The sequence below is a fragment of the Bemisia tabaci genome, chromosome 6, assembly GCF_918797505.1.
Source record: "Bemisia tabaci chromosome 6, PGI_BMITA_v3".
Classification (NCBI taxonomy): Eukaryota; Metazoa; Arthropoda; class Insecta; order Hemiptera; family Aleyrodidae; genus Bemisia; species Bemisia tabaci.
The window spans coordinates 49,933,074-49,960,329 of record NC_092798.1 but is presented as its reverse complement, the minus strand read 5'-3'; the positions used below and the strand labels follow the sequence as shown (position 1 = coordinate 49,960,329).

The 27,256-nt window shown below is 41.4% G+C and overlaps 1 protein-coding gene across 4 annotated transcripts in view; it reads left to right on the top strand.

The window, feature by feature from the left end:
• The first annotated feature begins 1,905 nt into the window (after nt 1-1,905).
• Nucleotides 1,906-27,256, top strand: part of LOC109034772 (kin of IRRE-like protein 2) — a 123,622-nt gene continuing 98,271 nt past the window's right edge. The window contains exons 1-2 of one of the 4 annotated variants that reach the window (XM_019048094.2): nt 1,906-2,295; nt 8,487-9,706. In XM_019048094.2, coding sequence (XP_018903639.2) covers nt 9,616-9,706 — 91 coding nt within the window. In that variant the 5' untranslated portion in view covers nt 1,906-2,295; nt 8,487-9,615. Of the gene's footprint in view, nt 2,330-8,425; nt 9,707-27,256 lie in introns of all 4 variants that reach the window. The other 3 variants (XM_019048092.2, XM_072301837.1, XM_019048093.2) reach the window with 3 other exon arrangements.

Sequence of the window (27,256 nt, the reverse complement as noted above, 5' to 3'; positions counted from 1 at the left end):
ATTGAATCACATTATCATAAAATCTACGATTTAAGACGGATCGATCACCACGGTTTCAAATGTTATTCTCGCGCTTTCATCTCTGGCGCTTAAGACTTTTTAAGAGAGACCGACTCATTGTCAGTTATTGGTCTTAGATACTCTAGCCTCGTGTAACCAACTGGTAATACTCTCCTCATTCTGTTATCACAGTGCAACAACTGACGAGTAACGTACATCTCTGGAGAAGTGAGAAAAGTTAAAGTGCCTTCCATTTTAAACACGCAACACGCACACCCGCGGAACACGAATAGTTGCATCAAGGCGCCGCGACCAACTCAGTCTGGTCTTTGTAGAGCGGAAACACCTTCAATTTTTGAATATGCAACTCGCACATCTAAGATGCTGAAAATATAAGCTAAACTTTTATTAAAACCTCTCTAGAGAGGAAAAACAAATAATTTGTAAAATATTTTTACAAACTGTAAATCATTTCGATACTTTTCATATTCGTTCAAAATCTCGGGAATAATTCGTCAGAAATCAGTTAGTACGGGACAATCGTCGATTAGCAGATTGATTACATTTAAAATTAGCGATTAGCACTTTGGCGTGATTTTCAGGTTTTTGACCGGCCAGTTCACGGACTGGGCAAGAACATCGGCCAGTTCGCGGACTAGACAAAAAAGTAGCCTAGTCTCCAGACTGGGCAGTATCGCCAAAGGGGTGTAACTAACATACTCACCCCGACTTTTGCCTGTCATCATTAGGCAAATTTTATTTCAGTTTTCGTTCAGCAAGGTGTTCATCAGCAATCATTAAGCGAGAAGTAATGTTGACCTCCGAATTTATCGCTTCCCTCGCTTAAATTATATTCCTTAGAGTGTTGGGGGTCTCTAAACACATCGTCTCTACTCTGTGTATTAGTGAAGAGAGCAGTAAGTGTCTAATTTTCGAAATCGAGTTTCCTTCAAAATTCGTCTAATTTCTTTTAGATGAATCACTGAAATATCTAAAACAGCGAAATTCATCTTGGTGATTTTAAGAAAAACGAGACTTATGAGAAAGCCGTAAGTGCGCCAAAAATGACGAAAAACTGCCGGAAGTGACATTATTCCTCCGGAAAGCCAATGAAAACAGTGGTTCCAAGTAACGTACCGCTCTCTTCTACCAATTTGTAACTCGAAAATGTGCTACTTGTTTGTCCAAAACGCAACCACGAAATCATGAAGAATTTAGCACTTACACTAACGGGTGTCCAACACTAGCCTAACATGGAAATGAAACATACCTTTTGTAGGTAATTGGAATAAAATCGGTGGATTGTTTTATCTTCAAAACGATTTTTAGGAGTCTTCCACGTGATCAGTGGCAATTTAACAAGGAACAGAGGCTTCTTCCGGTAAAATCCGGTCAGACGTTTCCGAGTCCGTTTTCTCAAAACTTCATTTTTGCACTTACTGCTCTCATCGCGTATCGGGGCAGTACTGACACCCCTATCTCTGCTCCCTCGTTATTCCACCCCAAAACGGCAACATCATCACAAATCCGGCTTTGGACAACTCTCCTGCGCGGGGCGGCACACATGCCCTTGAAATCTTTGAAACCATTCAAACCGGCAATTTTGCGGTTTCCTCTCCCCCCCCCCCCATAAAAATTTCCAGATAAAAAGCCGCGGAGGGGGAGCTTTCGCCGCGAAGGGTCGCGGGGCGCGGGGCGAGGGGAGGCAAGAATATTTCGGTTAATGAGTTATGTCATGAGAGAGTTAATGAGCGGGATCGGGGAGGGGCGGCCGGGCGAGGGACGGGGAGGGAACCGGCCAATTCATTTATAGAAACCGCCCCCTTGGCCCCCCTCGGGCCGCGGACCCGCCCCCCTCTCGCGGAGTCGCCGAGACTTCTTCACTTGTCCTCCAGGGCACCCACAAAAATACACGGCCGAACATATGTTGCGGCTTTTGTCATTTTTCTTCTCTCGCTTTTTTACTCCGCGGCTCTCTCTCTCTCTCTCTCTCTCCCTCCCCGGTCGCGGCTCGCTTTTTTCCCTTGATTTGTTTTAGTTCGCGATCGCGTCACGTGACGGACGGTTCGCCGGTGCTGCTGGTGAGTGGTGCGCGGTTTCTGGTGTTTGTTTACTACCCGCGCGGTTTTCGCCTGGCGTTTGCGGATGCTCCGGCTTTTGTGTCGCGGGTTCCCCGGAACGGATCCGTATCGACCGGGTCGTGGGACTTGTTAATTAAGTGATGCAACGTTCGCCGCCTATTTTTCTCGCTGACAGCTCCCGTTCGGCCTGTTGCACGCCGCGTTGACACCTGGTGTAGGTGCTTCCAAGGTAGTTTGCAACGTTTGAGGTGCAGCCCATACACTTACGCTGTATAACGGAGCTTGCGCTCAGAGAGAAGAGTTCATGACACGAGAAATAGTCCTAAAATTCACTGGAAAAAAAACACATTGGATCTGGAGTCCAGACTGTTAAAAACATCGACAAGAAAAATACTCTTGATTCAATCAGATTTAAGCTTAAATCAAGAACTCAGCCTCTTAATTAAATGAAGAGGACTCACTTTCTGTCAATTCTATAATTTTTTTTATGGAAGTTAGTAAAATTTTTCCGAACGTCATCATCAGCTTCCCTTCTTTGCTCTTTTTTTTTAAAAAATAATTTATTTAAGTTGTCTCCCTGTACAGGAATTAGACGTACTCTGCCGTGATAGCGAAGAGAGCGGTAAGCACATGATTAGCACATGATTTTATGTGTCTCGAGGCTCATCCCAGCACGTACTTACTGCTCTTTTCGCTATCACGGCAGTACTGACATATAATATATGGACCTAGGACTAGACCTAGGACTAAGTTAATAAAATAAAAAGCTTGTTTCGCGTGACAGAGGGGCAACAAAAAATCGGGGATATTCTAGATCTGATGTTATTCTTATGGTGAATCCGAATCCTCTCAGTACATAGTATTCTAAGCAAACAGCCCTACCGAATAAAAGCTCATGGTTGGTCTTACCGTTTATATCTAGAACTATATATATTTTTTTAAAATCACCATGTTTTAGCAAAATATCACTGAGCTCCTAGAGTTTCTTAGAATAAGCGAATAATTATTAAAATATTATGTTTTAAATCCAGCAGAAGGCATTGCGTATTATTAATTGAATTACAATGCATAATATGAATTGATTTGTTTATCAAGTATTTTTCATTTATGCAGTAGGTACAATCATTAATTTTTTGCGTAATGGATGTAAAAAAAGTTACTGATAATCTTGAACTTTTATTGCCACCGTATGCCAAGACGTGCAAAATGTGAATGTTTCCCCTACCGCGATGGTGATGAGGACGATTTTAGAAGTAGCCAGAAATATTGTGACATCCATAATTCAATTCACGCATATATCAGTAATTTTCAAAATGCTACAAACTCTTCGTTTTGAAATGAGAAAAATAATCCCCTCGTTTCAAAATATCTGAAAAAAAAAAAATAAATCTTCAAAGATCAAAATGTAATATAAATTATGGAACCTAGTTTTAAGGCATCATTTCAAAGTGATTTCCTATATGTGGTACCTAAACTTTGAATTCTTAGTAGTGCCATAATTTCAAATATGCCATGACTTGGAAGTTGAAAGTAAGAAATACAATTGCTTATCCTAAATCTTCGACTAAATTCAGCACATATCAGCTTTATGGGTAGATATTCATGCTACACGCTCTCCGAGAAGTTGAATATATCAAAATGTTTAAGAGTGCACAGTCAAATAATTACTGAACATAACCGCTAGGCATAGTGTTTGGAACGAAAACTGGATTTTATTTACTTTGAATGCTTTATACGATTAAACAGGTAAACTACGTTTCTCTGATAATAAAACCAAGTATAACAGAATTTGTGAAATACTATTGATCAAAAATTTTGAGTATGGAAGAGTCAAAACTTGAAGGGGAATAATCATATAAATGTGCCTACCTCGCGGACGAGAAAGCACAATACATTGTTATTTTTATGGTACCTTTGACGATTGTAGGTAAACTTGAACTTATACCTGAGTTAATTTTTAATTAGAAATGTGTTCGTTTACAAGAGGGAGTCAGTTAAAATCACGTCAAGGGCTGAAGACACGCTTTGCATAAATCACCTCCAGTAGGGGGGTTTTAGAGAGAGAACTGAGGTTGCAAAATGTTCAGTATAGCTCGAAAAGTAGTAATATCTACAAAAAAACCATAAAATTATACTTAATAATCATCTAGTGATAGGATGATAATTTAGGTCGAATTCTTACTCGCGATATTCCGCAGGATAATCAAGCTTTCCAATAAATTCATAGAAATTTAGTTAAGTAGGAAAATCGTTAATTTTACTGGGAACTTGGCAGGAGCGTCGCGAAAATTAAGAACAAGCTCAGTGGGAGCTGGAGTAACAGCTGCTGTTTGAACATGGAGACGGAATTCAAATTTGGTCGCGAGGAGCCCTCCATTTTGGCTCCGGTACCGACTGAAAATGAAGTGAAATTAATAACGCTCTCTCTATTTTACGGGTCTATTTATAATCCTGGGCTTTTCAGTTATGCTATCCTGTATTATGATCTGCGGCATTCTTCGTCGCTCATCGCGCGGGCCGCGGACCGCCAACTGATCCCTTTTTTTTGCCTCTCCGCCAAACGAGAGATCCGTGGTGCAACGTGCAAGGGAGATAAGCCCGCGAGTTGGAATACTGGGCTCCGTTTGTTTGAAAATATCGGAAATTAAAGTCAATAAATATGTAACTCTACAGCAATGCCCCAAATTATACCACACTGGAAAAAAATGGATCTAGAGTACAGACTCTTGAAAACATTGACAAGAAAAAATACTCTTGATTCAATCGGATTTTTGCTTAAATCAAGAACCAAGCCTCTTAATTTGAGCGGATTTCCTTTTGACTTAAGCTTAAATCCGATTGAATCTAGAGTATTTTTTTTTGAAGATGTTTTTATGAGTCTGAACTCTAGATTCAATGTGTTTTTTTTTTCCAGTGCATCATGTTTTACTTTTAAAAGAAAACGAAACAAAAGCTCCCCTTCAAATTTTTGTGGGTGTTTTTGAACGAGTGAAGAAAAATCAAAGGAAATTTCAGATGAGTTGTTAGTTGAAAACCTCTCAAAAAAATGCAACTAGAGTGACTGTGAACAATAGGGTCGCTAGTGCATGCGCACGTGCGCCTTCAGAATTTCGTGTATGCAATTTGGGCGGTCGTCGAGCTCGAATAGTTGCATCACGGGGTAGTCTCGATAATCAGCTCACAGATTGTGTAACAACGCTCATTGCAAGTAAAGAAGGTGATGCGCCTATTGCCGTGATAGCGAAGAGAGCAGTATGGGCAAAGATGAAGTTTTGAGAAAACGGGCTCAGAAGTGTCTGACCGAAAAATTTTATTGAAAGAAACATCCGTTTTTTGTCAAATTGCGACTAATCATCCAAAAGACTCCCAGAAATCGTTGGGATAATTAAAAATCGACCGATTTTATTTCAATTGCATTAAAAGAGTATTTTCAATTTTCATGTTAGGCTAGTGTTAGGCAAGACAGCAGTAAGTGCTGTCTTCTGCATGCTTTCGTGATTGCGTTTTGGACACACAACAAAGACATTTTCGAGTCAGAAATTGGCAGAAGAGGGTAGCATTTCACAGTTTCCATTAGCTCTCTGGAATAATATGGTAACTTATTGCTGTTGCCTGAGACTACGCCATTTTTTGCGCACTCTCTGCATTCTTTTCTGTCTCGCTTTGAGTTTTGGACTCACAAAGTCACAAAAAACACATTTTCAGGTCAAAAATGGGCAGAAGAGGGCAGCAATTCATTTGAAGGCACTGAAAACAGTTTCATTGACTCTTTAAAGGAACTTACAGCTGTTTTGCCTAAAAGTACGTCATTTTTTGCGCTTTACGGCTTTCACACATGTCTCGTTTTGATAAAATTGAGATGAATTTTGCTGCTTTAGCTATTTCAGCGATTTCATCTAGAAGAGACTGTACGAATTTTGAAGGAAACTCAATTTCGAAAATTTGACACTTACTGTTCAGTGTTCGTCCCGCTATCACGGTAGATCTAGGGGAGCTGAAGCGTTCCACCAAATAATTGGGTGGATAAAGCGCAGAGAGAGGGAGCGAAAACGTATCAAAAAACAACAACCGACGCTAGTTTATTAAAAAGTCGAGAGAGGACCCGAGGAAATCAGTCGTTCGAAAAACAATTACAACCACACTCGAACGTGGTAAAATCTCGCTATTGTTGCGCGAGTGCACGCATGAGATACTTCAGTTTCCGATGTTGATTTATTCATTCCGAGGGGATCGTCGAGGAACACCCTCCTGGGTGAGAAGCTCGTAAATCGTGGAGCAGGATCCGTGCGTTCGCGGCAAAAGGACGTAACTGCATTTTGAAAATAACCCTGTTGCGTATTTATCTCTATCCTGTGGCAAGCTCTAGCCATGATGGGATTACGTCTTTTTTCCGATGAAGTGATAGATTATGATACGCGGCGATATTCCTTCAAATTTAGAAATCCGAAGGTGCTTAATTTACATTCATTGTCGTCGCGTCGCTGATGTAAGAGCGTATCTTAATTTTCACGTAATCCCTGTTTTACGCATAGATCCATGCTATCTGGGGCTCATGAGAAAATCGAGATACGTCCTTTTGTCATAGGCGTTGTGGCACGCGTGATCCTTCCTTGCTCTTGGAATTTCTTTGAGGATGCAGTCGAGTAAAAAGCCGCAGCGGTGTCAATGATACCCTTTACTCATTCCCAACAATTATTACCCTGTGGTGCTAAGGAAAAACAACGTATAAGCCTTCGGACGTTGCCGAAGTTCATTCCTTAAAACACAAGTTTTTTGAGAAACCTGAGAGTGTTTTTCTTCAATTTCGTCAAGTAATTTTCTTCGCAATTTACTTTTAGGTACTTGAAAATTTGAAGGGAAACTATTCATAACTTCTCTAAAAAGAAACCAATTTCATGAGGCAAGGTTTGACATAGTCTGAACGCGCATACGACGCTCTTCCTTAAAGCAACTGTACTGTACTGAGAGCGGACTCTTTTTTCACGTGAAAAACTGTCGGTGAGGAAGACCCCATCGAGTTTTTGATAAATTACGACCTATCACATAAAAAGAGAGAAAAAGAATAACTTCTTGAGGTGTCAGGGAGGTACTAGGCAGCCAATTATCATAGATATTCCCATGATCATTGGAGGAACTATGTCAGTAAATCTCCTTTGTAAAATATCCTATTTACATAGCAATCCTGACATCTAACTTTAGATCTTGGCACAGATTAGATACCTGATAAAAACGGGATGGAGTTCCCAACTTTGGTACTCTCGTGGCAGAAAATGAAATTTTACACCCCGAGTATTTTCTCGACGAAAATCTATAAAAATTGGGTTAATTTTACATCTTGCCTAACTTCCCGTAAAAAAAAAGAGCGACGAAATGACATCTCAGTCTTCAAGAGCATTCGGGAATGGCTCTAGAGTATTGATCAGCAGTGACCTGAAAATGATCATGACTGACAGCAGTATCATTTGTACTGATTTTAATCTTTTTTGGCACAAGTAGGGGAAAAATCTGGTTCTCGCGGAGCAACAAAGCTTTCGGCTTGTAGGTAAACGAATAAGTTTTCGATCACGGGAACCAAACTTCGAACTAAATTTTTTGTCGGCCTTAGTAAAATTCGTATTTCTTATCTAGGTCTCAATATCAGAACCAAGGTTCGGTTTATATGACAAAAACACTGGTCACCTAGGCCAAAAACCATAGTGTCCCGCATGAATCAAAATTCGGTTTTTGTAACCAAAGTTGCTTTATCCGTGTGTTTTTAGGCTTGATTGTAGTAAAATTGTGTCCTTTTCCTCACAAAGGAACGTAACTACATTTCAATGTTGCCAAATTTCACCTTCAAAGTTAAACTTTTACTAGGAGAATATTGGGATTTTCTAGTTAAAAAATTTCACTGATTTAATCCTGATATGCAAAAATCAGACAAAATTTGATCAAAACGTGCAAAGGTACACTCTTGTAAACAAATTTGATTGTTAAAGTCAATTTTGCAACTTTGGAATATAGTTTCGGTCCTTCGTCGGGGAAATGGTGATTTTTGCTCGGCATTAGTGTCACATCTATTTCAAAAGCAAATTACCATGGAGCCGTAATAGCGAAGGGAGCAATAAGCGCATTTCCGTATGAGCCATGGCTAGCACATGCTTTTATGTGTCTCGAGGTTCATCCCAGCACGCACTTACTGCTATTTGGACTGCATTTTGCAATTTGGAACTGTAAATTCTGGCCCGGTTTAAAAACAACGTATGTGCCATTATTTTCCCTGTGCACATAAGTTTTTTTTCCAGAAGAGCCAGAATTTATAGTTCCAAATAGCAAAATGCAGTCCATTTTTGCTATCACGGCAGCAAGGGCCACTTCACCTTAGCAAGCACCTATACCAGGACTAAATCATATGATTATCCGTAGCTCACGACCAAATCATGACGTCACCAAAGTGCGTTAACATCTTTAAAGGAAGAAGACGTGCACGATCAAAGAAATCCACGCGTGTGTAACTCGAGCTGCTTCGAAGAAGCAAAAAAACTTCCAACCACATCCGATCGTGAAAGTTCCGAAGTGGTTCAGCAAAGCTTAATCCCACCTCCCACAATCTTGATTCTGCGGTCATCGAGGCCACGCGCCGAGCTCAGAAAGCTCTGCGGATAAGTTCAAAAGCTCATCAAACGGAGCGTCCTAAACGATAGCGACACCGTGTGCGATTGCACCTGTGCTACCCTCCTCAGGACCGGATCTCCTAAGTGTGTGCGTGCGTGAATTGTCTCGGAGACCTTTTCGGATTTATTTGTGTGCGACTGAACATTTTGCTGACTGGGGATTTCATCTTCGAACCTCGGGAAAAGTCTGTACCTTAGACGGAATTTCAAAGATCACGATGAGTATAATACAGATCATCTTTGAGCAGAGGTCTCTGTCAAAGGTCCATTCAAAATTTCACGAGTCAACTTACCATTTTGGAGTACCCCTTCGAATAAGCTCATATGTAAGTGCGTAAATCGTCCCGAATACGGACCCAGGCGAGCTTTCTTGATTACGGATAGCATCTTGTGATACTCATTTCTATGTGCGTGCGTGAATTGTCTGGCATACGTACTTCGTAAGTGCGTAAATCGTCTGGCACACGTACTTCGTGTGTGCGTGAATCGTCTGGTACACGTACTCTCTGAGTGCGTAAATCGTCTGGTACACGTGCTCCGTGAGTGCGTAAGTCGTCCGGTACACGTTCTTCGTGAGTACGGACTTGTGATACTCATCCGCATGAGCATACACGCGTGTGCGTAAATCGAGCGGAATACGAGCCTGTGTGTGTGTGCGGGAAGCCTCAGGTGAGACCGAAGTGGTTCCCGATTAAGTGCAGTGAGAAAGAGTTGATTTATCGGGCCGAAAACAAGGAGTAGTGCATACCGCGAGTCGGTAATAGCCGAGCTTTATGTGTGCGTGCGGAGAGGGGGTGGGCCGGGCGGGCGGCTAGAGGCCCAGGGGGACCGCCCAGCGCGCCGCGCCGCCACCTGGTCTGGGTCCCTTCGACCCTTCGGGAATGACTAATATGTTGGCCCTCTGCTGGTGGTGCTCCTGTCTCGTTCTGGCCCTCGTACGCGCCGATGACGCCCTGGACTTCCAGAAAACACGTGAGTACGCATGCGCCACGCTTCACGCTTAACCGTTATTACGTCAGGGCTGCTGTGCTGAGGAAAAACATCGTGTGAACATTCGAATGTTGCCAAATTTCCTCTTAGGAAAAACCTATTTTCGAGGAATACTGGAGAAAAAAGTCACTTGGATCTCTGCCGTGCTAAGGAAGAACGCCGCATGAACCTTTAGGCGTCGCCAAATTTCGTTTGGTAAATCACGAATTTTCGAGAAAATTGTAAATATTTCCCCCAACATTTTCAGACTATTTTGTGCGCAATTTAATCTAAAATATCTGAAAATTTCGAGGAAATATATGCTTAAATTGCGTCAAAAATACACGTTTTATCTAAGGAAATTTGGCAACTCTCGAATGTTCATATACGGCGTTCTTCCTTAGCACGGCAGATCTAGAGTCCAGACTCTTAAAAACATTGACAAGAAAAAATACTCTTGACTCAATCGGACTTTTTCTGGAATCAAAGGGAAATCCGCCTTAATTAAGAGGCTCGGATCTTCGATCCAAGAAAAAGTCGGATTGAATCAAGAGTATTTTCTCTTGTCAATGTTATTGAGAGTGTGGACACTAGATCTAAGCGACTTTTTTTCCAGTGAAGAAATGGAAGAAGAAAAGTCAAGGGAAATTTGGCAACGTCTGAAGGCTCATACAGCGTTCTTCCTTAGCGCTACAGAGCATGGATAGTCTCCTTTGCCACGAAAGGACGCCGCGCCGTATGAGACTACAGATGTTGCGAAACTTCCTTTAACAAATCAGGAATTTTCGGGAAAATTTGAGGATATTTTTTCTCCAATTTTTCAGAGAATTTCGTTCACACTTTCATCTGAAGTATTTGAAAACTTCTATGAAAAACATTCATAACTTTCCTAAAAAAAATAAGTTTTTTCTGAGAGTTAATTTTGCATTAGAAATGCGATTTTTGCATTAGTGAACATCAGAATGTTCATACTGCGTTTTTCTTTAGCACGGTGTCATCTCGTGCTATGGAAGAACGCCTTGAGAACATTCCGTTGATGCCAAATTTTCACAGATAATTTTTTTTTTTCATCAAGAATTTACAGGTATCAAAGAATACCAGAGGGTATTCAAACACATCCATGCTGTAGGCTTTTCAAATTTTCAGGGATTAAGGCCGAGGATAATTGGACTTCATATTGCAATTAAGAAATATAATTTCTGGCTCATCTGAAAAAACTCTTATGTGCATATGGTAACTAATTGTACTCGCGTTGTTTTTAAACTGAGCTGTAATTTATAGTTCCTAATTGCAAAATGTGCTCCAATTGGTGTAACAGTCCACTTATCAACTTCGTCAAAATTTGTTATCACCCCCGAGATTTAAACCTGGGACCTTGACACAGAGTGAGACGCGACAACCACTAGACCAACTTGGCTGGTGATAAAATATTTGAACGTCCCACTTCAAGAAATGTCCGATTTGAAAAGTTTCCTTGGAAATTCCTATTTTTGAAAAGAAATTTGGCAGCGCCTGAATGTTCATACAACGTTATTGCCTCACACGGGAGTATTGCTGTTGCTGGTGGCGTCTGAGTTGTCTATTGTTTAATTACTGACGGCTTTGTGTCGGTCTCGGCTCCGCTCGTAAACGAGCTGGTTCCGACTCATGAATTTTCAGGAATCGCTTTTTCGGCGGTTCCAACCAGTGGCCTGGCGTGCTTTGCGATATATCGATTGATCTGTCATTTAAACCTATGGAGAAGGATCGATAAATGGGTGTTCGCAACGGACACCATAATAATCGATTTTTTCTCATAGCTTCAAATGGGGAATTATCAACAATCGATCATTCACACTTTACCACTGGTTCCACCCCTCCGGCCTCGGCGGATGGTTACGGATGCGTGTGGAGTTGATCTCATGACGTTACTCTTGGGATTCTCCATTTCGCCGTGCTGAGGAAGAACGCCGTATGAACATTCTAGAGTTGCCAAATTTCCCGGAATAAAACAGGCATATTTGAAAAAAAGTTATGCATACTTTCCCTTGGAATTTTCAGATAATTTAGATTGAATTGAGAACAAAGCAGTCTGAAAAATTGAAGAAAAAATATTCAGAATCTTCCCAAGGAATTTTTGTGTTATTGAAGGATATGTGGCAACGCCTGAATACCCATACGTCGTTTTTCTTTAAGACGACAGCATACTGCGGTGCATGCACACATGTGCAAATGGACCGCGTTTAGCAGAAAGGAACCAAACTACATCAGCTATTGCCAATTTTAACCGAGCACTTTAATTTATCCCAAGAGAACGTTTGTGCGGAATCCTCCAAAAGTTCATAACATTAGACATTAAGACATTAAGTAAGACATTTGCTTCACACCTTGCAAGGAATTTATTGAAATTTGCGAAACAATTCGCATAACCGTTGTAATGTAAAAATTTAGAAGTGCCAAATTAAATTTGTCAGTAGCTGTTGTGGCTTGGTTCCATCTCGCTTAACGCAGTCCAAATATTCTCTACGTTGTCCGAAGTCTAGAAAGCGCGTAAAAGCCAGTCCCTAAAAATTCTGACCGGTAAAAAACGGAAATCCTAACTACATTTGTAGAGAGAAAAACAAACCGGAAATTGAGGAATAAATAAAAAAAAAACCGAACGATAACGCATCCTTCTCTTCGGGAGAAGAGATTAAAAGTTTAAGGACTAAAAAAGTCACAATCCAGTGCTCCAATCTCTTCTGAAGCACCGCCCAAAGGGGTATATCTCGATGACTCACGTGCCATGTCTCCCCCGCCCCCATAATCTCTCTTCAATCCAGCTTAACAACCGCGACTTAAAATAGATGGGTTCTTGGGGGTCGGGGCGTTGCTTTTTTTTTATCAGAACATCAAAAATGTTGTCAACGTAAGTTGAGAATGTTCCTCAGAGAAGATAAGATCAAGTACAAAACACCTTATTGCTCACGCCTACCCTAGCGTTGCTGCCTATTTGGGCATTAATTAAGGGGGTGGAATTCATTGTCGGCCGCAATAATTGGTTCATGTTAACGTACTCTCCAGTGACGTGGCGTACTTTGCGATTTATTGATCTGTCATTTAAACCTGTGAAAAAGGATCGATAGACAACGAATATCTTAATAATCGATTCTTTAGAATAGCTTCAAATGAGGAATAATCGATAATCGATCATTCAAGCCTCGCCACTGGTACTCTCCATTTATGCTACCGGGATATTTCTTCAGTACGGTTCATGAGACTAGATTTTCTCTTCAGCTCGGTTTGGTGCGAGACTTCGGTTTTACAAACCAAAGTTTCTGTTGCATGAGCCAAACTTAAGTTACATTAACCAAACTTTGGTTAGGAGCCAAAGTTCGGTCACAAGAACCGAGAGGTATTGCGGTCGCATGAATTGAGGAAGACACACAACCAATGTGGATACCACATTCATAACTCCAAACTTTCTTAAGGAGATACATACAAGGGAATGGGAGTACTACCATGTTTGACATGTGATATGCTTCACTGAAAAAAAAAACCACATTGGATGTAGAGTCCAGACTCTTAAAAACAACGAAAAGGAAAAATACTCCTTATTCAATCAGATTTAAGCTTATATCAAGAACCAAGCCTCTTAATTTGAGCGGATGTCCTTTTGATTTAAGCTTGAATCTGATTGAATCAAGAAACCTTTCTCTTGTCAATGTTTTCAGGAGTCTGGACTCTAGATCCAATGTGTTTTTTTCTTTTACCAGTGTTAAATTACTGTAAATAGCTCTTAAATTATCAAAATTTTAAAAAACCAAAAAAAAAATGCATGAAAATGCAACTCACTTCCAGTTATATGTAAATAAAAAAAGTGTAGTAGTGCAAGTGAGTTTAATTTTCTTTCATTTTTTTTGGTTTTTTAAAATTTCAATCGTTGTCTTGTGCGGCATCATTTACCTACGTGTACTAACATGTGATATTCATTTCCTTTTTACTCGGACTCCACGGTTTCATTGACATTCTAAAATTCGTAGACTGCCCACTTAAAAAGCAGCGCAGTTTCTTCGTACTCAAGGAATTGATATGGAAAATACCCTTTCAACATAGTTATGTACTCAAAGCGGAAATTCTTGGAAACATCTATCAACTTCTCTTGAAACAAGGAGAGTACCAGCACGTGAACTTTTTTGGTTCTACCGTATAATTAATTGGAATTGAAAAGTTAAAATCTGAATCGTAAAATCATCACCTTCTTTTGCTTCTCTTTCTTCCCTTTTTTAAAATTTCCCTCTCTCTCATTCCACTCATTTTCTTTAAAATTATCATTCTATTCTTTCTTCATATCTTTCTACTTCACAATTTTCTCCTACCACTTCTCCGTTTCCTTCTCCATCTACATCTGAATCTTTCTTATTCTCCGTCCCTCTCCTTCTCCTTCACTCCCTTCTTCTCCTTAACCCTCCACTTCTCCATCTTCATCTCCATTTCTATTTCCGCTTTCCTCTAGGTCACCTTTTCCTTCCCACTCTCCATTTCCTTATCTTCCTTCCTCTCTTCTCCCTCTCGGACTATGTCATCCCCTCCATCTTTGTCTTCTCTTCTTCATACCTTTTTATTCCTTCGTTTACCCCTACGTTAGGGTGTGTCTTATTTTTGAGTTTTCCGAAAATCAAGTTGGTCAACCCCTAAAAAGTTTCTATGTGGTCTCTAAATGAACCCCCTAAAAGGAAAAAATTTTAAAAAAATTTTAACCCGTGCCTCAAAGGGCCTAAAGGGCCTAAACCCAAAATTCAAAAATTTTGGCAAGCGACACATCAATTCTGAAGGAAAATGGCAAGTTACGGCCCTTCTAGGGCAGAAATTTCGTCCGTTTTGCCGTATCTTGAAGCGTAAGGTCACAAACGGCCCAATGACGACGTGAGGCTATGGGCTGGCGGGGCGCGCCGCGGCCGGCCCGCCGCTGAGCGTGCGCGCGCGGCAGGGTTGCGCATCGCCGCTTTACACCGGCGTAGAGGAACGAACGGTGGAGTGGGAGGGGGATATCCGGTGGAAAAGCATCCACATTTTCTACCCATAATGAAAATGCATTATACTTTTTCAATATAGGTGAGGAAATATGAGCCATACAAGGAAGTGATGAAAATAGTGACAAATACATATATAGTTTGTACGGTTAAGAGTGTAAGAGGGGGAAAATTTGCCGTAACTACAGAACAGCCCTGAAAATCTCGGGGAAATAAAAGCTGCTATTGATGAGAGGTTTAATTAAGGACTAATTAAAAAGATAGGTGCGATGTTGTCGAATCGTAAGTCCTTTACGCGATCAAAAGCGATTAGTGTAAATTTAATTGGAAAAGTTTAAGAAAAATTTGATGAAAGAAAATTGCCCCAAATTCGGGAAGTGCTTAAAGTGTTTTTCTATCATGTGAAGTGTTCGTACATGAATGTCAATGGCAGTAATTCCAATATGGAATGAAAAATGTAGAATCCCTGTGATACATAGTGTCCATGTTTTTAAAAATGTTTACATTTTTATGAGGAGTGGAGGCGCGTATCAATAAATGCTAGCCGTCGATCGCTGGTTCAAGAGAATTTGGAGACTGATTTTACGGCAAAAATCGACGTGTTATTCGACATTGCTTTATGCAATACTCTAGATATCATGGAAAATGAAGAGGATGAAGCATTTTTAATTCTTCAGCATAAACCTGAATGAGAATGCATAATATCCATAGTGAAGGATACTACCCTTGCAGCAGAGGTGAAGAGAGCAGACAAGAAGAAAGCTCGCGCCCAGGAGAGTTTCTCGACAGGAAAAATTCACGCTCGCTTATGAGTCCCGCCAAACGGAAGAAAATAAGTTTTTTCATTTCATATGAAATCACTGAAGGTTTGATGCATCAATTAGAAAGTTTTATTCAATCGGTTCAATCTGGCTTCGCCAACTTACAGCTGATGTTGATTGCCTGGCCTCACCCATGGGGCTAAATGACACATTAGCCTCGTTTACTCAAATCTTCCCCAGTAGCCGAGTGGTTCAAGGGCATTGCCCACGGTTTTAAAGAGTGGGGTTCAAACCCCAAATTAAATCATATTTTTTCGAGAAACTAATATTACATTTTTGATTATAGCAAGTAACTGTGGGGGGGGGGGGGGGGGGGGGTTCAGTACCAGAAAATGTAAGAGGGTAAGCCATATTGAACCTCTCGAATTAAACTTTCTAATTGATGTCACGTTAAATGCACTAATGAAAAGGAGGGTAAACATAGACACTATGTATCACAGGGATTCTACATTTTCATTCCATATTGGAATTACTGCCATTGACATTCATGTACGAACACTTCACATGATAGAAAAACACTTTAAGCACTTCCCGAATTTGGGGCAATTTTCTTTCATCAAATTTTTCTTAAACTTTTCCAATTAAATTTACACTAATCGCTTTTGATCGCGTAAAGGACTTACGATTCGGCAACATCGCACCTATCTTTTTAATTAGTCCTTAATTAAACCTCTCATCAATAGCAGCTTTTATTTCCCCGAGATTTTCAGGGCTGTTCTGTAGTTACGGCAAATTTCCCCCACTTACACTCTTAACCGTACAAACTATATATGTATTTGTCACTCTTTTCATCACTTCCTTGTATGGCTCATATTTCCTCACCTATATTGAAAAAGTATAATGCATTTTCATTATGGATAGAAAATGTGGATGCTTTTCCACCGGATATCCCCCTCCCACTCCACCGTTCGTTCCTCTACGCCGGTGTAAAGCGGCGATGCGCAACCCTGCCGCGCGCGCACGCTCAGCGGCGGGCCGGCCGCGGCGCGCCCCGCCAGCCCATAGCCTCACGTCGTCATTGGGCCGTTTGTGACCTTACGCTTCAAGATACGGCAAAACGGACGAAATTTCTGCCCTAGAAGGGCCGTAACTTGCCATTTTCCTTCAGAATTGATGTGTCGCTTGCCAAAATTTTTGAATTTTGGGTTTAGGCCCTTTAGGCCCTTTGAGGCACGGGTTAAAATTTTTTTAAAATTTTTTCCTTTTAGGGGGTTCATTTAGAGACCACATAGAAACTTTTTAGGGGTTGACCAACTTGATTTTCGAAAACTCAAAATAAGACACACCCTACCCTACGTCCTAATCTTCTTATTAATGATCCTAATCATCACTCTATCTTATTCCACTTACTCTAAATCTCAACGTCGGAAAAAAAGTTTTTCTAGTGTTATCCAGAAAAGTTGAGGGCTCAACCCCATCCACCTCACCCTTACAAGTCCTCACCACCGTTTCCCAACCCTTGGGTGCAGGGTGGAGGTTCTCCACCACCCGGCAACAGTGATCCCTCGCCGCATCACGCTACTTAATCCGGGAGTTTGTAGGCTCGGGCAGGGTGGAAGGTGGTGGGCGGAGGGGGAGGGTGCGGTATTAATAGTACGGTATTAATTGGGTGCCGAGTGAAATCCGAGAGAGTGCGATTACCGAGTTCTTTACTCCGACGGGACGTGTCGTGCGCCGTGGTCGCGGCGCGTTGACATGGGGTCGGACACTGCAACCGGCATCGGCAACCGGTTCGCTTCACCGGAAAACGGAAATACCCGCCGGGCACCGACGAGACGCCACCGCCGACGCAGCGCCGGCCGCCGACCACATGTGCTCGCTGCACGAAGACATCGCGCTTCGCCGGGTTCCCGCGATTCCTGCTCGCAGAGCCACGTTGCCTTACTCCGTACGCAATTTACGATCGATGTTTGCGAACAACTTTACGCCGAAAAAAAAAGGATGCAGAATTAACGTTCTGGACGTAAAAAAGTGTGCGACAACTCAGAAAACGCTGAGTTAACCGCCACAGCAGTTACTTCAGCGATGTCAAGATGTAAAAGTAACTGCTGGCGGTCAAACTCAGCGTTTTGTGAGTTATCACACACTTTTTTGCGTCCAGAATTTTGAGTCAGCATCCTTTTTTTCGGTGTACCGATTGTCTGAATGCAGCACAGTCGGATCACAGTTTTCCCATAGATAGATCCAACGCGAGCGTAGGGGTGCATACTCCCCCCCCCCCCCTTCCCCGAAAAAAGGAGGAAGTAAAAGGGAAGAATAAAAGAGGGAAGGAACGGAGAAAAGAAGACGGAAGATCGCTTGTATTTTCATGACAAAATTGACTTAAACTGCATGTTAGATGCTTTAAAATTACGACTATTGTGAATTACAATTTACAATTTATTAAGGGAAGCCCTCCGGACTCCCTCACGCCCCTCTCCTATGTGGGAGTCTGGGAAGTGTCTGGCTCCGCTTACAGGTTTTTTTATTATCAGACTGAGGCCTACAAGTTTGGTAATGGGGTAATTAATAAATACTTTTTTTTTAAAAAAAAAAAAAAAAAAAATTATGAAAAGTACCGAAAAAATGATGACTTCTGTTTCAAAGTAATGGGCGTAAGTAACTATGCGGGTCCTGGAGGGACCTCCCCCTGCCCAAAAAGCTGATGATCCCCCTTCCCCGTAAAATTGTATATAGTTGCTCAGTACTAGAATTTAAGCGCGCCTCTTGCCCTTTGCAAGAGTTTCCTGGCTGCGCCTTCGTTTAAAGTCCTCAATTTAACCGTGATCAGACGACTTACGATCCAAAAATGAAGAAAACGGGCACTTGGAAGCTGTCGTTTTTCGTTTACCAATTCATTTATTCTGCCGTGGTAGCGAAAAGAGCAGTAAGTGCATGCTGGGATCTGTGTCGTGGCGTGAATTGCGATGTATCGATTGTTATACCTTTTAAACCTATGGTAAATAATCGATTATTAAGGTGTTCGCTGCGAACACCCTGTTTATCGATCCTTTTCCATAGGTTTAAATGGCATAACAATCGATATATCGCAAAGCACGCCACGCCACTGGCTGGGATGAACCTCGAGACACATAAAAGCATTTGCCTAACCGTGGCTCATGCAGAAATGCACTTACTGCTCTTTTCACTATCACGGCAGTATTATCCGTCGACAAAATTCAGCGGTTTGTCGAAATTCGTGGGTGAATGGTGCACAACTAATATCACCATTTATTGATTAACGAACCGAAAAAAATGATTTTTCATTTAAGAGTCGAGGACTTAGGATGATCGAATTAAGTTTCTTTAATTAGGTTATGTCTATATCAAAACTCGAATATTGCCAGAGGGGACGCTCAGCTATCCACTGCTTGAACGAATAATGCGAATTTCAACAGAAGTGCGCCTTCATCACTGCAATTATGCAGTTTGCGTCACAGAGGAGTTCGAATAGTTGTATCACATCGTTTGCTTTGTCGTTGTCAGTGCAACTGACCTATTGCGAACTTCCAATTCGTGTTGGCGAGCCATTCAATCAATCGAACATGACAGTAAACCGCCTAGGTTTCGAGCTGTAGAAGGTGAAATTGTACACTTTCTGATATCATATTTTAAAGAAAAGGTTGAGGTGATCAGAGTTGACAACCTCGGACCCGCGCTTTACGTAACTGTTTCTCCGCCAACCCTTCGATTCCACGCGAAAGGGTTTTCTACCTCTTTTTTGCAGCCGATCGGGAAGCCTTACGATGAAATCATCGTCTGTCGTTGGGTATTAGTTTCATTTCCAAGACCAGCGAATCCGGTCCACGCAGTAATTTACTTATTCCGCTTGCTTTCTCTCTCTCGTAAATTCGAATTGAACAACAGCAGAACTCTCCGAAATATAAGTAAAGACACGTCGTTTAAGTTCCAGTTATCATTTTCAAGAAATGGTAATGCTCTCTCTTGTAAATTCAAATTAAACAACAGCAGAACTCTCCGAAATATAAGTAAAGACACGTTCTTTTTAAGTTTCAGTGATCATTTTCAAGAAATGGAAATGCAAGTGAAAATGAAATTGTTTCTCGAACTCACTACGAGTATGACAGTGGTGATTTTATTTCTCAAAGGTTTCCAAATTTCGTGTGCTTTTCCATGCCGATACCGAAATATGAAACCATGATTTGCTCTATTTTTAAAGTGTTTTTTTAAAGATCCCAAAATCTAAAAGTGCAAATTTTGAATAGTCGTCTTTTCTATCCTAGAAACAATGAGGCTGAATCGTCCTACAGAGAATGGTTCAATCCACTGATTCTTACCTATGGACACACAACAATTCGTGTTTTAATATGTCGAGGCATCCTAGGATAAACCAAAATAATGCAGTCACTACTAAAATTGCAGAAATTGTAGTGGAGTTTGAAGCAAAATGGTAAAGTTTTGACAGTAAAGATTTCACACTGCAAGTTTGATAAAAAGTGTTTAATATTTCTTGTTGTAAAAGAAGGGTTTATTGTATTTTAGCTAACATCTGTTCCTGATTCGTTGGATTTATAATTTTGCCGAAAATTGTCGGCATATTAATAGATCCCTTGGATTTTGAGTAATTTGAGAAATTATCCCTTTTAGTCAAAATCTCATGATATTTGTGAAAATTACACTATAGAAAATTCTTAAATGCGCACACAATAACTGATCGATCCACCGTTCAATTAATGAGGCCAGCATCATTCGGCAGCAGCATGCGCCTTCATTTCGTCGCTTATGCAAGACGATTTCGCCTGAGTTAGTATTGTTGCTCGGCCTCATGGGATAAGAAGGAAAGACAGGAATCGAAGCATCACAAGATATGCAGCATGAAAAATCGGAACAGTGCGAGTATCTTCTTCCAACTTTTCGAAAAAAATGAAAAAAATCTGTGCTTTGTTTGGCACAATGAAATATTTGCTAGCTAAAGCTAAAATTACACCACATGATTAATGTAATTAGATCTGGAAATTCCAAAAATAAAAATCGATATTGTGATGTAGATTGCCTGGAGGGTGAAATGGATTTGTGCATTTTTGACCCTGACTTGTTTTCTCGGTATAATTCCTACTCAGATTTTGCGTCAAACACTGAGAGACGTGAATTATGGACAATCGATATTTTTCCATTCGAAGCTATGGTAAAGAATCAAGTTTCAACGTGTTCTTTGCGAACACCCTAATGATCGATCCTTTTCCATGGGTTTGAAAGGCAGATCAATTGATTCATCGCAAAGCACACCACGTCATTGGTAGGAGGGGGTAAACTGAGGGGCTTGGAGAACAAGGCGTCATAACTGCAGTTTTTGCCCTTCCGAGAAATACGCGTTTGAAGTTTCGAAATCACATGGATCCTTATGGCGGAAAGAAAGTTCAAACTGACTTTTTGATGCTTATAAATTTGAACTGGGTAGCGAATTTTTCACAGAATATGCATTAAGACTAGTTTCACTTGAAATCATTAAAATCCCAAGTTTTTCAAAATCTGCACTTATGCGCCCTGTCCTCCAAGCCTCTCAGTTATAATATCCTCACTTCTTCTGGGCTCAATTCAATATTGACAAAATAGGCTCCAGAATGAAACACATTCCACATTTCATTCTCCGGTTTGTAGTAGTTTGTGTCGCTATCACTGGCACTCCATCGAACCTATCGTATTGCTTCATATCATAAGTTTTTTAATTCGTTCCGACTGGAGTCTTTGACTTATTCCGAATGCCATATGCCTGCCCAGCACGGGTCCTTCGAGCTCGAGTTTACGTGAAGAACAAAGAGAAGCGATCGCGCGCTCAAAAGGAATCAAGTTGGAAATGTTTACACAGGAAGATTTACATTTGAACGCGGCGGGAAGGCGGCAGGAAGGGGTGAAGGAGTGACGGTAATTAAGATTAAGGGCAACGTTGCCTGACTGCCGAACAAATGTAATACCCTCGTTGAAACATGAGTGAATAATTCAATTATTTGAGCGAGAACTGGCAGCAGAGCGCGAGAGGACGGGATGATCCTGTCAGGCCGGAAGAATGCCTGCGGGGATAAAATGGGTCATAAATCAGGGAGCTCCTGGAGGCTAAATTCAGTTTTATTGAGGGATGTCGATCCTCATAAATATATCTGCAAGTTTTAATACTGGACTGGATGTACTCACGGTCGCGGCACCTATATAACCCACCCCCTACCCGACCCGACCTCCCCCCCCCCCCCCAAAAAAAAAATTGGACGTTTCTGTCGTGCTAAGGAAAAACGCCATATGAGCCCTCAGACGTTGTCAAAGCTGTCTAGAGAGAATATTCATTTTTGAGGAAAGAAATTAATAGTTCTCTATTGATATTTCAGATAAAATTACGAACGAAATTCCCTGAACAATTGAAGGAAAAGCAATCGCGAATATTTTCAAAAATTATCGTTTTATCGAAGGAAATTTGGCAATGTCCTAAGGCTCATACGGCGTTATTCCTCAGCACGGCGGTATTAATCAGTAGTAGGGATCGGAATGTTGAATTTTGTTGTTTAGATATTAAAAGTACCTGATGAGCTGAGAATGAATACATCCTTGGTTCTGGAGTCAGACAATATTATCGAAAGAGCTCTGACGAATTAAGCGGATTTGCTTATATTCACGAGTTTACATGGAAAATAATGCCCATTAACGTCACAAGGAGGTCCCGTATTTTTGCTACGTTTGAGCAAATTGTCTCAATAGTCCCATTGTATACTCATGGCAAAGCTTGCATGCAAGCTTGAGGGATGTCCGTGTTGCATACACATGAAATTCCTGGCGCTCTGCTTTTCTAAAACGTACTACCTGCAACTGCAACATAAGACAACAATTTTGCAAAATGCTCCACACTGAGCTCATTTAATACTTCAGCCCTAAGCAATACAATAGCTACGTCTTGTTGATCCATTCGGCCTTCAAAAAAACAAAAATTAAGAAAAAACTTCGCCGGCACTCTTTTAATTTTTCATTTTTGACCCTCGTTATCGATATCATTCAGAATTCATTCTGCAATAAGGAACAACTATTTCCGGCTTTTTTTAGAAACAACATATCATCGTTATTCAGACTGAAGTACGGAATTTTCAAATGGTGCAAAATGTCTTTCTTCAAATTTTATTTTAACTAAAAAAGTGATGGAATTGTCTTACTGTAAACCCTGATTCCCCTCTTAATTGCGCACAAAAATCAAAATCACACAGTCATACGCTTACGAAAACTTTCATAACGTTGGAATAAAACTACCTTCCTTCGTTTCAATAACGACATGAGCCAATGCATTCCTTTTGGTGATAGATGCTTTGACGGTTGAACCAAGAATGGTTCTTCTTTGCAAAATAAAGTTCATTTGGTTGTGAGTGTGAGTGGAGCCGAAATAGGACCAGCGATATGGATCCAAGCCGGCCCCTTCCATCGATCATACGCTTTTAATATTTGTTTACGCTCATAAATATGGGTCAAATTATGTTCGATCGCAATCGGAGCAACATGTTATTGCCTATGTGGTCCATTGGTTTTGCTCTGTAAAGTGATTGCCGACGGTTTTCCCGTAATATTACCTCCGCATGGCCACATCAAAGAGAGTTTTATCTTAGTGTGAGTGCGTTTGAGAACCTCTTCTCCAAATAAAACAAGGCAGGAATAAGAAGTTAATATCAATCGATTTTCTTGGATCTAATGGACCAATCACGGATAGGGTGCTGGAAACTGTGTATCATTCGAGATACAAAATGTCATTTCACGAAATCTGATTGGTCGCCTCTCGCGTAAGGGCTCGCGTATCTCTATTTCCACATGAGCCCCGGAAAGCAGTGGCTAGGCGTGACTGATCGATCGTCGATATTTCTCCATTTGAAGCTGTGGTAAAGAATCGATTATTAAGGTGTTCGCTGCGAACATCCTGTTATCGATCCATTTCCATAGGTTTAAATGGTAGATCAATCAATCGATGTATCGCAAAGCACGCCACGCCACCGCCGGAAAGCATAGTTTTACGAAGCACGAAAACGATAAGCTGAGGGCACACATAGACATCCCTGCGATAAAAATGGTGAGTACAAATGAGTAGAAAATCAAAGTCACATGAATAGAATTTTAACTTATCTGAACAGAATTTAACTCTTATGTGCAGAATTTCTTTATCCAGTTTTCGCCAACTTCTATGACTAGAGATTCCAACTCATGCGACTAGAGATTTCAACTCGCATGAGTTCAGCGCTGAATCTACCGTGTCCGATATCTCAGGAACTAGTCATCGCATCAAAAAAATCATAAGAACAAAATGTTTTTATTTTTCAAATAGTCGGTGTCTCCTGGTTAGAAACAGCACTTCTGAAAAATGAAACAAATTGAATTCATATGAGTTTAACTTTTCTAATCTTATGAGTAGAATATTGTACTGATATGAGTAGAATTCCTTCTCACATGAGTAGGATTTCTACTCATATAAGCAGGAGGTTCTACTGATGTGAGTTGGCGAATTCTGAATAGCCTAATCGTCATGTTTAGCAGGGATTGCGATTCGGTCTTTCAGAGGTACGACGCATTCTAAGAAAATGTCATAAAGGTTCATGGACGTCGAGGCTGCAAAATTCCGTACTTACGGGCTACATAGACATACCGTCCGCGTTCCGGGCTCAGAGACCGAAAGCACCGGGCTTGACACCCAGAGCAGTTGAAGCTGCGACACCAGCACCCGGAATTTTTGGTCTCTGAGCCTGGAACGAACGGTATGTCAATATACACGGAGAAAAAAAAAACCTCGTGCGTGGGACCCAAATTTAGGTCACATGGGTCTCTGAAGTTTTCAGATTGAGCATCTGAACACTTTAGGTCTAGCTACTGAGGTTTGGATCACACATCTGAAACTTCAATTCTTACATCTGAAGTACTTCAGACGTGAGAACCGAAGTTTTTCGGATGTGAAAACCGAAGTACTTCAAATGTAAGAACTGAAGTTTCAGATGTGTGATCCGAACCTCAGCAGCTGGACCTTAAGTGTTCGAATGCTCAATCCGAAAACTTCAGAGATCCATATGACCTAAACTTCGGGTCCCACGCACGAAGTTTTTTTCTTCGTGTATACTCTCAAAATTCCGATTTCCAGCCCGGGAATAATAGAAATTTTTACATACACTTTTTGACCCGACTGAGGGCGCCCCCCTAAAGGCCCCCAATTCCATGCGTCCTTGAGCTATTCTGCATCTCGTGCCGGCATCGCGTCGCCGTCGTGTCCCCAGAGGCTTCCCTGCGATCGAAGCCGAACTCGAACAGGGGTCCGAACTCCGAACTCCGAAACGATCCAAAATTAACTCGCATTAGCAGGGCCGCATTCGACCGCATCGGGCGATCAGAATCGCATCCGTCACGATGACGCAACACTCGGCGCAACCCTTTCGCGGAATATGCTCCGCGAGATGCGTGGATCGCGTCGCAGACAGCCACCCGGCTCCGACATTATCGGGTTTCATCGAGACTTTGTCGTCTCAATTAACGAGGCAATTGGACGTCGTTAGGCGTTTATGAAGATACTTCTAAAAAACGACGTATATGCACGGAGAAAAAGAACCTCGTGCGTGGGACCCGAAGTTTAGGTCATATGGATCTCTGAAGTTTTCGGATTGAGCATCTGAACACTTTAGGTCCAGCTGCTGAGATTTGGACCACACATCTGAAACTTCAGTTCTTACATCTGAAGTACTTCAGATGTGAGAACCGAAGTTTTTCGGATGTGAAAGCCGAAGTACTTCAGACGTAAGAACTGAAGTTTCAGGTGATCCAAACCTCAGCAGCTGGACCTAAAGTGTTCAGATGCTCAATCCGAAAACTTCAGAGATCCACATGACATAAACTTCGGGTCCCACGCACAAAGTTTTTTTTCTCCGTGTGCGAAGGAGACATAAAATCATGAGAGGCGACTAAGGGGGTGGGGGGTAGGGTGGCATGAAACATGAGGAAGAAATGAAAGATTGGAAATTTCAGTGAAATATCTTATGAAATTTCACGAGGTTGTGAAATATTTCATATTTTTCAGCGACTAGACTGTGCAACTTGCACTCAAACTCACAAAAATGGAAGAAAGTCACAATTTTTACATTTTGCTAAACATGAAAAGGAGCCGGAATTTTTCAATATCTTTCATAAATTTCTGAAATTCCATGAAATATTCCTTGTGAAATTACAAGATTTTATTTTTCATGAAATGCGACGTTGAGCGAGGGAAAAGGATAAAAGAAGAAGAAAAATTGACACGAGAAGTGGAAAAAAGGGAAAAGAGGGAATAGAAATCGGAGGAAAAGTAGAGGAAGATGACAGAATCAGAGGCGAAGCAGGGGAAAATAGTAGAAGAAGGAGACTAAGCTGGAACGAGGGAAATAAAGACGAAGAAATACAAGGAGAAGAAGTAGAAGCAAAAAAAAAAAAAAAAAAAAAAAAAAAAAAAAAAAAAAAAAAAAAAAAAAAAAAATAGGAATAGGAGATTCTCCTCTGAGGACGAGATAAGAGAGGGAGGTAGAGGTAATGAAGAATAAAAAAAAGAGAAAAAATGTGGAAGAAGAAGAAAAGAGAAGGAAGAGAAGAAGGAAAAAGTAAGGAGGAGAAAAAAATACATTTTTCAGTTCCATAAGTGCTTAAGTATAGGCACGTGGTTTTCCAAAACTCCCTTCATTCATACCCAGGTCTCAACGACCTCGACGCATAATTTAACGCGAAGCGCAAGTAAATTTTCACATGAACCCTCGATCCCGCTATTACTCATTCATAGTAAGGCTCAACTGAAACCGAAGTTAGGTTCTTTGGCGAGCTCGACGATCAATTGCCGGGATAATTAACAGTTTCCAAACTGAGTTCTGCCGGGACGCTGCCGGTGACGCGTTCATTAAATATGCTTCCTTTTTCATTGAAAACCATCCCAATTTCTTAATTTAGAGGCGAGTCCCTCGTAATTGGTTCATCCTATGGTCTACCGCTGCCACGCCGACGCAACCGCCCTCTCTCTCCCGCCCCCTTCCTCCCCCGGCCGCCTTAGCTGCTAAAAAGACCTATGTTCCACGCAATCACTATGCACATAGTGCCTTTTAGCATAAATGGACGTATTTCTGTCAAACGGAACTATGTGCATTGTGACGTGAGCCCTGTTATGCATGTATGCTTATGGGCCTCAGGGCTCATGTCTTTATGCGCATAGTTCAGTTTGACAGAATTACGTCCAAATGTGGCCACGAAGGGCTCAACGTCGCCGTCGCGGAGCTCATGGGAGGCCGTTATTTCAGGCCGGCGGTTTCGGGGGCTTGACCGCTAACTCGCGACTGCAATGCTGAAATTTCAGCCGAATTTTACGGGGGAGAACCCGGTCGTGTCAGAGGTTGCACGATTTCAGATTGTGACAATGGTGATGTTGCATGTGTGTGGGATTTGCGATTCGACCATTGATTCTTATGTAAAAGTTCGCGAGAAACACGATGGTGCCACTGGTTTTCTCTGAAATCAACTCCCAAGCTCAAAAAAAGCTCTCAAAGTGAGGCCGAAATGGAGGGGATATCCCACCATTCCCTGAGAGTCCACCTCTACATCAAAACAAACTCTCCATGCAAAGATAGGGAGCAAATAAATTAGCAGGATTGCCGCGTTTTCAGTTGTGGAGTCCCCAAATAAAGTGGCAGCCCTGTCAATGTATTTGATCCCTATCTTTGTATGGAGAGTTTGTTTTGATGTAGAGGTGGACTCTCAGTTAGGGTGGGATATCCCCTCCATTTTGGCCTCAC